Raw genomic sequence first — 14,666 nt, forward strand, 5'->3', positions numbered from 1 at the left:
CTCTGCCTGGTTTCCTGTAACTTGGCTTCTCGCAATGAGGGAACCGCCAGAAGGCCCTCGGAGCTGGACCTCAGTGTCCGGGCTGAACGATGGGGGTGGAGACGCTCCTTCAGGTACAGTGGTGCCTCACAAGACGAAAAGAATCCGTTCCGCAATTCTCTTCGTCTAGTGGTTTTTTCGTCTTGCGAAGCAAGCCCATTGACGGCTTAGCGGATTAGCGCTATTAGCAGCTTAGCGGCTTTTAGCGGCTTATCGGATAAGCAGATAAGCGGCTTAGCGGCTTAGAAAAAGGGGGGGGAAGGGGGAAAAAGTCGGAAAAACTCACAAGACATTTTCGTCTTGCGAAGCAAGCCCATAGGAAATTCGTTTTGCGAAGCACCTCCAAAATGGAAAACCCTTTCGTCTAGCGGGTTTTCCGTTTTGTGAGGCATTCGTCTTGCGGGGCACCGCTGTATACAGGACTGAGGCCGTTTAGGGCTTTAAAGGTCAGCACCAACACTTTGAATTGTGCTCGGAAACGTACTGGGAGCCAATGCAGATCTCTCAGAACCGGTGTTATATGGTCTTGGCGGCCACTCCCAGTCACCAGTCTAGCTGCCGCATTCTGGATTAATTGCAGTTTCCGGGTCACCTTCAAAGGTAGCCCCACGTAGAGCGCATTGCAGTAGTCCAAGCGGGAGATAACTAGAGCATGCACCACTCTGGCGAGACAGTCCGCAGGCAGGTAGGATCTCAGCCTGTGTACCAGATGGAGCTGGCAGACAGCTGCCCTGGACACAGAATTAACCTGCATCTCCATGGACAACTGTGAGTCCAAAATGACTCCCAGGCTTTGCACCTGGTCCTTCAGGGGCACAGTTACCCCATTCAGGACCAGGGAATCCCCCACACTATACATTATTTCTATGCCTTCATCCTAGACCACCGGGCGCTTTGCAATATATATATATAACACATACCCTAGCAATATATATATAACACATACCCTAGGAAATCACAAAAACAATTACACCCCCCCCCCAAAAAAAACCCCAACCACTTTAAACAGATGATTTGATGAGCCAAAGGTTGTGGGAGAATCCTAGAATTGTAGAGTTGGAAGAGTCACCCAGCCCAACCCCCTGCAATGCCGGAATGAAGAGGAATGTTTTTGGCTGGCACCTAAATATATGCAAAGAGCCTCTCTGGGAAGAGCATCCCACAAGTTATTATGATTATTATTACTAATAATAAGTCAGTCTAATCCCCCCTTCCCAACGCCCCCGCCTTAATAATAATAATAATTCAGTCTAACACCCTCTCCCCCACACCTTGCCATAATAATAATTCAACACCCCTCCCTCGCCTTAATAATAATAATTCAGTCTAACACCCCTCCTCTGCTTTAAAAATAATAATAATAGTAATAGTAATTCAGTATAACACTCCTCCTCCTGCTTTAATAACAACAATAATAATTCAGTATAACACCCCCTCCCCCAGTTTAATAATAACAATAATAATAATTCAGTATAACACCCCCTCCCAATGCCTTAATAATAATAATAATTCAGTATAACACCCCCCTCTCCCGGCTTAATAATAATAATATTAATTCAGTATAACACCCCCTCCCAATGCCTTAATAATAATAATAATTCAGTATAACACCCCCTCCCAATGTCTTAATAATAATAATAATAATTCAGTCTAACACCCCCTCCCAATGCCTTAATAATAATAATAATAGTAATTCAGTATAACACCCCTTCCCCCGGCTTAATAATAATAATTCAGTCTAACATCCCTCCCAATGTCTTAATTATAATAATAATAATAATTCAGTATAGCACCTCCTCCCCCGGCTTAATAATAATAATAATTCAGTATAACACCCCCTCTCAATGACTTAATAATAGTAATAATAATAATAACAATTCAGTATAGCATCCCCTCCCCCGGCTTAATAATAATAATTCAGTCTAACATCCCTCCCAATGTCTTAATTATAATAATAATAATAATTCAGTCTAACACCCCCTCCCAATGCCTTAATAATAATAATAATAATTCAGTCTAACATCCCTCCCAATGCCTTAATAATAATAATAATAATAATTCAGTCTAACACCCCCTCCCAATGCCTTAATAATAATAATAATAATAATAATTCAGTATAACCTCTCCCCAATGCCTTAATAATAATAATAATAATTCAGTATAGCACCCCCTCCCAATGCCTTAATAATAATAATAATAATAATAATTCAGTATAGCACCCCCTCCCAATGCCTTAATAATAATAATAATAATAATTCAGTATAGCACCCCCTCCCAATGCCTTAATAATAATAATAATAATAATAATTCAGTATAGCACCCCCTCCCAATGCCTTAATAATAATAATAATAATAATTCAGTATAGCACCCCCTCCCAATGCCTTAATAATAATAATAATAATAATTCAGTATAACATCCCCCAATGCCTTAATAATAATAATAATAATTCAGTATAACCTCTCCCCAATGCCTTAATAATAATAATAATAATTCAGTATAGCACCCCCTCCCAATGCCTTAATAATAATAATAATAATAATAATTCAGTATAGCACCCCCTCCCAATGCCTTAATAATAATAATAATAATAATTCAGTATAGCACCCCCTCCCAATGCCTTAATAATAATAATAATAATAATTCAGTATAACATCCCCCAATGCCTTAATAATAATAATAATAATAATTCAGTCTAACACCCCCTCCCAATGCCTTAATAATAATAATAATAATAATTCAGTATAACATCCCCCAATGCCTTAATAATAATAATAATAATTCAGTATAACCTCTCCCCAATGCCTTAATAATAATAATAATAATTCAGTCTAGCACCCCCTCCCAATGCCTTAATAATAATAATAATAATAATAATTCAGTATAGCACCCCCTCCCAATGCCTTAATAATAATAATAATAATAATTCAGTATAGCACCCCCTCCCAATGCCTTAATAATAATAATAATAATAATTCAGTATAACATCCCCCAATGCCTTAATAATAATAATAATAATAATTCAGTCTAACACCCCCTCTCCCGGCTTAATAATAATAATAATAATTCAGTCTAACACCCCCTCCCAATGCCTTAATAATAATAATAATAATAATAATTCAGTCTAACATCCCCCCAATGCCTTAATAATAATAATAATAATAATTCAGTCTAACATCCCCTCCCAATGCCTTAATAATAATAATAATAATTATTCAGTCTAACACCCCCTCCCAATGCCTTAATAATAATAATAATAATAATAATAATTCAGTCTAACACCCCCTCCCAATGCCTTAATAATAATAATAATAATAATTCAGTATAGCACCCCCTCCCAATGCCTTAATAATAATAATAATAATAATAATAATTCAGTATAGCACCCCCTCCCAATGCCTTAATAATAATAATTATTATTCAGTCTAACACCCCCTCCCAATGCCTTAATAATAATAATAATAATAATAATTCAGTATAGCACCCCCTCCCAATGCCTTAATAATAATAATAATAATAATAATTCAGTCTAACACCCCCTCCCAATGCCTTAATAATAATAATAATAATTATTCAGTCTAACACCCCTCCCAATGCCTTAATAATAATAATAATAATAATAATTCAGTATAGCACCCCCTCCCAATGCCTTAATAATAATAATAATAATAATAATTCAGTATAACATCCCCCCAATGCCTTAATAATAATAATAATAATTCAGTCTAACACCCCCTCCCAATGCCTTAATAATAATAATAATAATAATAATTCAGTCTAACACCCCCTCCCAATGACTTAATAATAATAATAATAATAATAATTCAGTATAGCACCCCCTCCCAATGCCTTAATAATAATAATAATAATAATTCAGTATAGCACCCCCTCCCAATGCCTTAATAATAATAATAATAATAATAATAATAATAATTCAGTCTAACACCCCCTCCCAATGCCTTAATAATAATAATAATAATAATAATAGTAATTCAGTCTACCCCCCCTGCCTCCCCTTTCCTCCCCTCGCCCCCCCTTCCGCCTCCCAGCCCCCCTTCCACAGGCCTCCGCCCCTCCGAGACCCCTCCCGCTCCCCTCCCCGCACTCACTCGGAGCCGTCTCCCTCCCCGCCCGTGGGGCTGGGCCCTTCGGCGATGGTCGGGGTGATGTTGAGGGCCGGCGGCACCAGCTTCCTCTTGGCCGGCATGGCGGCGAGGGCGGCGAGGGCGGCCTTCTTCCTCAGCGAGGGCCTCGCCTCAGTCGCGGCGTCGCCGTCGTCATCCCCCGGCTGGGCGAGCTACGCGAGGCCGAGGCTGCGCGCGAGGCCTACCTGCGCTCCCGAGCCCGGCCCTTGAGGGGAACGCGGAGCTGGGGTGGGAGGGGGGAGGAGGAGGGGCGTGGCCAAAGAGAGAGGAGGAGGTGGACGGCCGCCCCACCAAACACCACACGCCCACGCCCCATTGGGCGAGCTCTGCCAGGCCTCGCCTCCGATTGGGCGGCGCCCAGCACCCCCGGGCCCCATTGGTCGCTACGGTTGGGCAGGACGGTGCCCGCCAACGGGATTGGCTGCTGCGTTTGAGGTCGCAACGCCTACCCTATTTCCTTTTTCCTTTCCCCCCCGCCCACAGCCTGCTTTGATTGGTTACCCGAAGTCCTAGAAGGCGCCCGTGCGCGCCGCGGAGTGGTACATGGGACGTACGGCAGGGTCCCCGGGGGAGAAAGGAAATCTCGCGAGATTTCCGACCGGAGTAAGATTGGTTTCCAGACGGGAAAGAGCGGCGCATGCGCGTGGGGAGCGGAGGGGTGGATGGGCGGGAAAGAAAAATGGGCGGGAAAATTATTGGCCGTAAGGGTGATTGAGAGAAAGAGAATTATCTCATCTTGGTAATGGCAGGGAAGCAGCCAAAGTCCAAGCACCCAAAGGACTTATCAAAGGCCCTACTATGAATAAATAAGAGCACCTCTGAGGCTGTGCAGAGTGCATTTTCCCCTCACCAATGAATTTCACTGAGGTAACTTTAAGAGGCTGCGTCTTCCCCCAAAGGATTGTGGGAACTGTAGTTTGCCCCACACAGAATGACAGTTCCCAAGCAGCCTAGGCAGACTACAGTTCCCAGGATTCCTTGGGGCAGGCCTTGTTTTTTAAAAGTATGGAGGCAAATTTCAATAGGCTTGCTTCCATTATAACTAAGGTCATAAATATATTTTAAGCTCATGGCATCCCTCCTCCCCCAAAGTCTCCTGGGAAATGTGGTGTTATGTACTGAGTTGAATAGGATCCAAACTGCAGCAGTCTGATTGGTCCTAGAACAATAGGATCCAAATTGCAGCAGTCTGATTGGTCCTAGAACAATAGGATCCAAATTGCAGCAGTCTGATTGGTCCTAGAACAATAGGATCCAAATTGCAGCAGTCTGATTGGTCCTAGAACAATAGGATTCAGAATGCAGCAGTCTGATTGGTCCTAGAACAATAGGATCCAAACTGCAGCAGTCTGATTGGTCCTAGAACAATAGGATCCAAATTGCAGCAGTCTGATTGGTCCTAGAACAATAGGATCCAAATTGCAGCAGTCTGATTGGTCCTAGAACAATATGATTCAGAATGCAGCAGTATGATTGGTCCTAGAACAATAGGATCCAAAAGGCAGCAGTCTGACTGGTCCTAGAACAATAGGATCCATATTGCAGCAGTCTGATTGGTCCTAGAACAATAGGATCCATATTGCAGCAGTCTGATTGGTCCTAGAACAATAGGATTCAGAATGCAGCAGTCTGATTGGTCCTAGAACAATAGGATCCAAAAGGCAGCAGTCTGATTGGTCCTAGAACAATAGGATCCAAATTGCAGCAGTCTGATTGGTCCTAGAACAATAGGATTCAGAATGCAGCAGTCTGATTGGTCCTAGAACAATAGGATCCAAAAGGCAGCAGTCTGATTGGTCCTAGAACAATAGGATCCAAATTGCAGCAGTCTGATTGGTCCTAGAACAATAGGATCCAAATTGCAGCAGTCTGATTGGTCCTAGAACAATAGGATCCAAAAGGCAGCAGTCTGATTGGTCCTAGAACAATAGGATCCAAATTGCAGCAGTCTGATTGGTCCTAGAACAATAGGATCCAAATTGCAGCAGTCTTAGAACAATGCAGCAGTATGATTGGTTGGCAGGAACCACCCAATCATGCTCCAGATATAAGTGAATCCTCAACCTGATTGGCTTACAGTAGAATTCCATAATTCGCCAATCATGTGCAGCCCATTGTGTAAATAATGTATATAAAGCAGATACTTTGAGGGGACTTTCATTCATTCCTCCTCACCACTATGAGCTGAATAAAGAGCATGAAATCACTTTGCGACTCTGAGTATATTTCATGTATTTTATCCATCACAGAGGTACAATTCCCAGCACCCTGAGCAAACTACATTTCCCAAGGTTTTCTCCTTGGGGAGAAGTTATGTGCAAATGTAAATGGTCTATTGCTCTGTTTATGGAGCACAGCAAAACGTGCGGTTTTTGCTCCCAAAAGCTGGAAATCTTTTGCCAAAGTTTGGAGCAAATTGGGTGATGTTGGGATTCTGGGGTGACCCTATGATACCCCTGGGTTTGACGGTTTATAGTTCCATTTGCGGGGCGTTGCAAAATGTGGAGCTTTTCCTGCAAAAAACTGCAAAACTTTTGCCAACCTTTGGCGCCAGTTTTGAGTGAAACGGGCAACGTTGGGTTTTGGGGTGTTAGCTGTGAACCCCATTTTGATGCATCAATGACTCCTTTTGTGGGGCACTGCAAAATGTGGGGCTTTTGCTGCAAAAAGCTGTAAAACTTTTGCCAACCTTTGGCGCCGGTTTCGAGTGAAACGGGCAACGTTGGGTTTTGGGGTGTTAGCTGTGAACCCCATTTTGATGCATCAATGACTCCTTTTGTGGGGCACTGCAAAATGTGGGGCTTTTGCTGCAAAAAGCTGCAAAACTTTTGCCAACCTTTGGCGCCGGTTTCGAGTGAAACGGGCAACGTTGGGTTTTGGGGTGTTAGCTGTGAACCCCCGTTTGATGCATCAGTGACTCCTTTTGTGGGGCGCTGCAAAATGTGGGGCTTTTGCTGCAAAAAGCTGCAAAACTTTGGGAAGAGAATTCAGTTATCTTCCACTGTACTTGGGGGCAGCAGGCTAGCAATAGAGGGCACAGGTATCAAGTATCAAAAATCCGTTTATTGTGAGGACCATGCCTGTGCACAAAAATCAACACTACAATAGTTAAAAATATTAAAATTCATTACATACTATGCCAACAAAACCTTCTTCCCACAAAGTAGAAAAGGAGGGAAAACGAGCAGCGAGTTAAACAGACGATGAAGGGGTCTTTACATTGTCGTTCATAAATCTTTCCCTGGCTTTCATGGCCTTCATCACAAAGACCGCTACCACATGGGTAATGCGTGGGTTTGCGTCAACTAACAAAAATTTTACTCTGTCTTCAGGACTGGTTATAGAGTTGGGTATAATTTGCAGCAATGCGTCTCTAAAGCCCGAGTAAATGGGGCAATAGAGGAAATAATGTGTAAGATCCTCTTTAGTTTTCATAAGGCAAGGACATAAACGATGTTCAACTGGGGTTTTTGTGTATCTACCGGTCAGATAAGCAGTTGGCAATGTTTGAAACCGTGCCATGGTGAAAGCTCTCCGAAGGGTGGGATCAGTGATCTCCAGCAAGTAATACTACAACCAGACCTAACACGGACACTGGCACCAGAGCCTGCAATAAACCCAGATGCCAACTTTGCTGCCACATACACCCGGACAACACCATTACTGGCCCCAACAACATCACACATACCATCTCGGGACTATTTAATTGCTCATCGTCTAACATTGTGTATGCCATAAAATGCCAACAGTGTCCTTCAGCTCTCTATATTGGACAAACAGGCCAGACCTTACGCCAAAGAATAAACGGACATAAATCGGACATCAGGAATCACAAGACAGAGAAACCAGTAGGAGAACATTTCAATCTCCCAGGACATTCTATACAAGATCTCAAAGTAGCTGTTTTACTACAAAGGAATTTCAGAAATAGACTGGAAAGAGAAGCTGCTGAATTACAACTTATCACCAAACTCAAAACCATGGAAAAACCTGGTCTGAACAAAGACCTTGGATTCTTATCTCATTATACATGACAAAGCCATTTTTCACCTTTTCACCCCTTGCTTTTTCCTGTAAGACCTATTGCAGTCGTTAAGAGCCGTCAACAGGCTCATCACAGCTATCTGCCAATCACCCATTCCCACCCCCCTTCTGAGCAATACCCCTCCCCACCTTCTCACTATATAGAAGGGTCTGGTGACTTCTGTTTCAGTGTATCTGAAGAAGTGTGCATGCACACGAAAGCTCATACCAAGAACTGACTTAGTTGGTCTTTAAGGTGCTACTGGAAGGAATTTGTTTTGTTTTGACTATGGCAGACCAACACGGCTACCTATCTGTAACTCCAGCAAGTAGTTGGCACAGATTTTGACTGCTTTTACTCGTGGGAACCAGTAGGAAAACCCAGAGTTTTTTATCTTGGTGGAGTCCAAAAAGGCGTCTTTTTCAAAAATCCATTCCCAAACTTTATCAGGGCTCCACAATTTGAGAGTATTAAACTCTGGTAAGTTGTATCTGGATAGAATGTCTAGTAGACTTTTATGCCAAGTGGTATTATATTGTAATGATGCAGGGCACAGGTGTAATAAACGAAAATCTGCCCTTATTCCCTTATGGGGGACACAAGAGCCCTTATAGAGTCCTTTGTAGGTTCTCCATCGGTCGGAGAAAATAACAGAGGCCAGCCAGAGAATATTGAGAAGCAAAGCAGCTAGTAAGCCTGATCTTTATTGAACTGTTGCAACAGGGTGACCCCTTCACACGCAGGAGGAGGAGGACCCAGAACCCAGGTGTGCCCGCCCTTATATAGACATTTTAAATTGCCCGCCCTGGAGTCCAAGACCACCCCCAGAAACATCATACATACATCATAGAAAGGGGTGGTCTACGACAGAAATCTGAGTGCTGTTTACCAGAAATCTGTTGTTTACCTCCTGTCTGGCAGGTTACCTGTTAATGGTCACTTGATTGGATACCCTGGGGAGCCTGGCCAGTCTTTTGTAATGATAAATACCGTATTTTTTGCTCCATAAGACACACTTTTTTTCTCCTAGAAAGTAAGGGGAAATGTCTGTGCGTCTTATGAAGCGAATGCGTGGTCCCTGGAGTCCAATTACCCAGGGGTGAAAAGCAGATTGTGCTTTTTTTTTTTTTTTAAGAAAGAAGGAATGGGGTGTTGAAACAAAGCCGCTTAGCAGCTGATCAGCAAGCGATCAGGAGGGGAGATAAGGGACTCTAGCAATAAAGGAGGCAGCCACAGCATGAACCACAAAAATCATACATCCACTGTTTCGTTCAGAATATTTTTTTCTCTCGTTTCCCTCCTCTAAAAACTAGGTGCGTCTTATGGTCAGGTGAAAAAATACGGTACTTAGTCACAGACTCACCCTATTCATACACAGACATACCCTTAAGACAGGATTTGTGAATGAAAACGGAGGCTTTTCCATTTTTCTTGACCTTGCAGAGAAATCATTTGGTCAGTTTGGGAGTCAAAATGATTTCCGGGCTGTTTTCCTGTCCTGCTTCAGACATGTGTTTTATATATTTATGTACGTGTTTGCTTGGTACATTTATGAACACACACACACACACACACACATACACACACACATACATACATATATGAACTTATTTGTTTTATTTCACAAGGAAGGCCACATGTCAATCTGTTCCCTCCCCGCACCTCAGCATCTGCCGCCTGAGGCGACTGCTTCCTTCTGCCTCATCATAGGGCTGGCTCTGGCCTCCATTCAAGAGTCCTAAATTACCAACAAGGCATTCTGAGGGAAATTGCAGTGTATTTGCCATAGGAATCATCCTGCTCGCTGCATTCTGTTCTTTCCTCTTGTTTTTTACCTCCTCACCCATCTGCCAAGGCGTGTGCATGGCTCCCGGTCCCCATGACAGCCAAAAACTTCTCAGCCGCCTAAAAATAGGAGGAACAGAATGAACATTTCGCACTTGTCCCCTGCAAAATGCAATACTGGGTTTGCTAACAGATTGGCTAGCTGGTGAGCATGCACAAATGTGCCCTCGGTATAAGAGAGAGACATGTTGTTGTTGTTTAGTCGTGTCCGCTCTTTGTGACCCCCTGGACCAGAGCACGCCAGGCACTCCTGTCTTCCACTGCCTCCCGCAGTTTGGTCAAACTCATGTTTGTAGCTTCAAGAACACTGTCCAACCATCTCGTCCTCTGTCGTCCCCTTCTCCTTGTGCCCTCCATCTTTCCCAACATCAGGGTCTTTTCCAGGGAGTCTTCTCTGCTCATGAGGTGGCCAAAGTCTTGGAGCTTCAGCTTCAGGATCTGTCCTTCCAGTGAGCACTCAGGGCTGATTTCCTTCCGAATGGAGAGGTTTGATCTTCTTGCAGTCCATGGGACTCTCAAGAGTCTCCTCCAGCACCAGAATTCAAAAGCATCCATTCTTCGGCGATCAGCCTTCTTTATGGTCCAGCTCTCACTTCCATACATCACTACTGGAAAAACCATGGCTTTAACCATACGGACCTTTGTTGGCAAGGTGATGTCTCTACTTTTTAAGATGCTGTCCAGGTTTGTCATTGCTTTTCTCCCAAGGAGCAGGCGTCTTTTAATTTCGTGGCTGCTGTCACCATCTGCAGTGACCATGGAGCCCAAGAAAGTAAAATCTCTCACTGCCTCCATTTCTCCCCCTTCTATTTGCTCAAGGGGCTCTGCTCAAGGGACGTGAGCTGGGTTTGCACAGCAGCCACGTATGACAAGGCTGGATATTGTCTCCCTGCTTATTTAACTTATATGCAGAATTCATCATGCGAAAGGCTGGGCTGGATGACTCCCTAGCCGGAATTAAGATTGCTAGAAGAAATATCAACAACCTCAGATATGCAGATGACACAACCTTGATGGCAGAAAGTGAGGAGGAATTAAAGAACCTTTTAATGAAGGTGAAAGAGAAGAGTGCAAAACATGGTCTGAAGCTCAATATCCAAAAAACAAAGATCATGGCCACTGGTCCCATCACCTCCTGGCAAACAGAAGGGGGAGAAATGGAGGCAGTGAGAGATTTTACTTTCTTGGGCTCCATGATCACTGCAGATGGTGACAGCAGTCACAAAATTAAAAGACGCCTGCTTCTTGGGAGAAAAGCAATGACAAACCTAGACAACATCTTAAAAAGCAGAGACATCACTCTGCCGACAAAGGTTTGTATAGTTGAAGCCATGGTTTTGCCAGTAGTGATGTAAGGAAGTGTGAGCTGGACCATAAAGAAGTCTGATCGCCGAAGAATGGATGCTTTTGAATTCTGGTGCTGGAGGAGACCCTTGAGAGTCCCATGGACTGCAAGAAGATCAAACCTCTCCATTCTGAAGGAGATCAGCCCTGAGTGCTCACTGGAAGGACAGATCCTGAAGCTGAGGCTCCAATACTTTGGCCACCTCATGAGCAGAGAAGACTCCCTGGAAAAGACCCTGATGTTGGGAAAGATGGAGGGCACAAGGAGAAGGGGACGACAGAGGACGAGATGGTGGGACAGTGTTCTTGAAGCTACCAGCATGAGTTTGACCAAACTGTGGGAGGCAGTGGAAGACAGGAGTGCCTGGCGTGCTCTGGTCCAGGGGGGTCACGAAGAGGCGGACACGACTAAACGACTAAACAACAACAACATTGGAAAGACTATTCAAGGCAGCAGAGATATGAAATGATCAGAGCCCCCCCCCCCCGAACTTGAGGCATGGGAAGTCCCAACAAAAAAATGATAATTTAGGCAGAACATTTGGACCATTTGATATGTAATTCTATACAGTGGTACCTCAGGTTACATACGCTTCAGGTTACATACGCTTCAGGTTGCAGACCCTGCTAACCCAGAAATAGTGCTTCAGGTTAAGAACTTTGCTTCAGGATGAGAACAGAAATCGTGCTCTGGCGGCGAGGCAGCAGGGGGAGCCCCCATTAGCTACAGTGGTGCTTCAGGTTAAGAACAGTTTCAGGTTAAGAACGGACCTCCAGTACGAATCAAGTACTTAACCCGAGGTACCACTGTAATTTGGAACATCCAACTGTTACCGGAAAAATCTGAGGGCTCCCTTGGACAAAAAGTAAAGACACCAACCAGAGTAAATTGGAGCAAATCAGCAGCCTGTAGGCTTGGCCTTTATTGACTGTTGCAACAGGGTGCTCCCCTCACTTGCAGGTGAGAGGAAAGACACAGAAAAATGGTGTGCAAGACCTTATAAAAACTTATGAAATTCCCATCCTCTAGGTCAAGCCCACCCCCAGAAACATCATGCATACATTACAGAAAGGAGGGATGGAGGGAGGAGTTGTGGTGGCAACCTGAGTGTCCTGTCACCTGGCTGGTTCCCTTCTCTCCCCCTCCCCATGAGTCACTTCCAGGAGTCAAAGGGGAGTTGGCAGTTTCCTGCCCCCAGAGGGAAGATCTGATCATTGTGCTTTGTTTCAGTCCATGCTGAATCCACTCCCATATGCAAGTTCTTTGTGATCTTGATGGTCTTCTGTCTGGGACCATCAGGGTTGGCATAGCAACTGGGCAGGGCTCCTGTGGATGTGCTGGGATGGTGAAGGGATTATGGCTGCCCTGTATCAAACCTTCCCCATTTTGTAGTCCTTCCTTCATGGAGTAAAATAAAAGTAGAACAGTGCAAATCCGATGTATGGTTGATTTTCTATGAATTTATAACAGAAGTGTGGCATATGTAGTGTGTGAGTGTGAAGTTTGTACAAACTGAATGATTGGGGGGGGTGTTTCCTGCTACAAATGTGATTTGATTGGATTGTTAAAATGGGAAACTTAATAAAAATGGTTTAAAAACAAAACAAAACTGGACGCTGGACTAGATGGGCCATTGAGCTAATCCAGGAGGGCTATTTTTACGTCCTTAACCGCAGGCACATTTTTTTTAGCCAGCGCCTGTAGTCAACGAGACGTAGGTCTTTCAAATGTTTGTTATCGCCGTGCTGTTAATATTTAAGCAATGTCAGCTTAACATGCGTTAAAAACCCTTCAGGCTCGGATTGCCCTTTTTCAGATCATCAAGTTCCACAGGTGTTTCCCACCCATCTCACCTGCGGCCATGATCCAAGGTCAAGTCTCCCTGTAATCTCGATTCCTCTTGGAGAACGTCTGCGTAAAGCAGCTCGTGATCAGGGTGCGGCGGGCAGGAGCAAGGGTGCAAGGGGCATCTGGCGTTGTCAGCGCCTGGTTATGCAACTATAATAAAAATAAAACCCACAGACTCCAGGAAGGAGACAGGCTTCTGTTTTTTTATCACTGGATTGGGCTTTTCCAATGAGCGCACAACACCAGAGGAGGTGTAAATAGGATTGGATGGAGCCACTGAGCCTCTGAAGGGTTGCGGTGATGGTAAAAATAGTCTGTCAATATGGATTTTGTGGCAAGAGGGTAAAACACGGATGGTTAAACACTTCTTTTCTTTTTTTAAATAGACAACTGGTGGGACACAGCAGGACATAGAGGCAAGGGCAGTCTCTTTTCTATCTGTCTCTTTTATCAGGTCTGTCTTTGAGCCCACAATTTTTCATTTCTCTCTCTCTCTCAAATTTTTATTAGGTTTTCGGTTTTACAATTTAAAGTACTAATTTTTACATCCTTAAGATATCAGTGACTTCTTCTCTTTCCAAGGTTCATTTTACATATCATATGTGCCTTCATATTTTACAGAAACTAGAGTGGTACCTCAGGTTAAGTATTTACTTCGTTCCAGAGGTCCGTTCTTAACCCGAAACTGTTCTTAACCTGAAGCACCACTTTAGCTAATGGGGCCTCCTGCTGCTGCCGCGCTGCCGGAGCCCGATTTCTGTTCTCATCCTGAAGCAAAGTTCTTAACCTGAAGCACTATTTCTGGGTTAGAGGAGTCTGTAGCCTGAAGCGTATGTAACCTGAGGTACCACTGTATACCATTCAGTATGGGACACGGGTGGCGCTGTGGGTTAAACCACAGAGCCTAGGACTTGCCGATCAGAAGGTCGGCGGTTCGAATCCCCACGACGGAGTGAGCTCCCGTTGCTCGGTCCCTGCTCCTGCCCCCCTAGCAGTTCGAAAGCACGTCAAAGTGCAAGTAGATAAATAGGTACCACTCCGGCGGGAAGGTAAACGGCGTTTCCGTGCGCTGCTCTGGTTTGCCAGAAGCGGCTTAGTCCTGCTGGCCACATGACCCGGAAGCTGTGCGCCGGCTCCCTCGACCAGTTAAGCAAGATGAGCGCCGCAACCCCAGAGTCGTCCGCGACAGGACCTAATGGTCGGGGGTCCCTTTACCTTTACCTTTCTACATGGCATCTATTGAATTCGTCATGGCAAAGCTATGACTGATGTGCTGTCCTGATCCGGGGTCCCTCCAGACTTGTGAGCTGAATCTGCAACATGTTCTTGACACCTTAATGGTTTCTTCTGCTTTCTTAGTGGTTCTGTGATTCCTCCATTAGTTGTTCTGTGATTTATTAGTTTTTTCTGCCACTGAGCAA

The 14,666-nt window shown here is 44.2% G+C and overlaps 1 protein-coding gene across 1 annotated transcript in view; it reads right to left on the reverse strand.

The window, feature by feature from the left end:
• MAP2K2 (mitogen-activated protein kinase kinase 2) overlaps positions 1 to 4,412 on the reverse strand; it is a 44,036-nt gene extending 39,624 nt beyond the window's left edge. Inside the window, exon 1 of the mRNA XM_081846343.1 lies at positions 4,148 to 4,412. Coding sequence (XP_081702469.1) covers positions 4,148 to 4,245 — 98 coding nt within the window. The 5' untranslated portion in view covers positions 4,246 to 4,412. The remainder of the gene's footprint in view (positions 1 to 4,147) is intronic.
• Positions 4,413 to 14,666: the final 10,254 nt, after the last annotated feature.

Source organism: Podarcis erhardii, assembly GCF_964252035.2.
Source record: "Podarcis erhardii genome assembly, chromosome: 18".
In the NCBI taxonomy this organism is placed as follows: domain Eukaryota; kingdom Metazoa; phylum Chordata; class Lepidosauria; order Squamata; family Lacertidae; genus Podarcis; species Podarcis erhardii.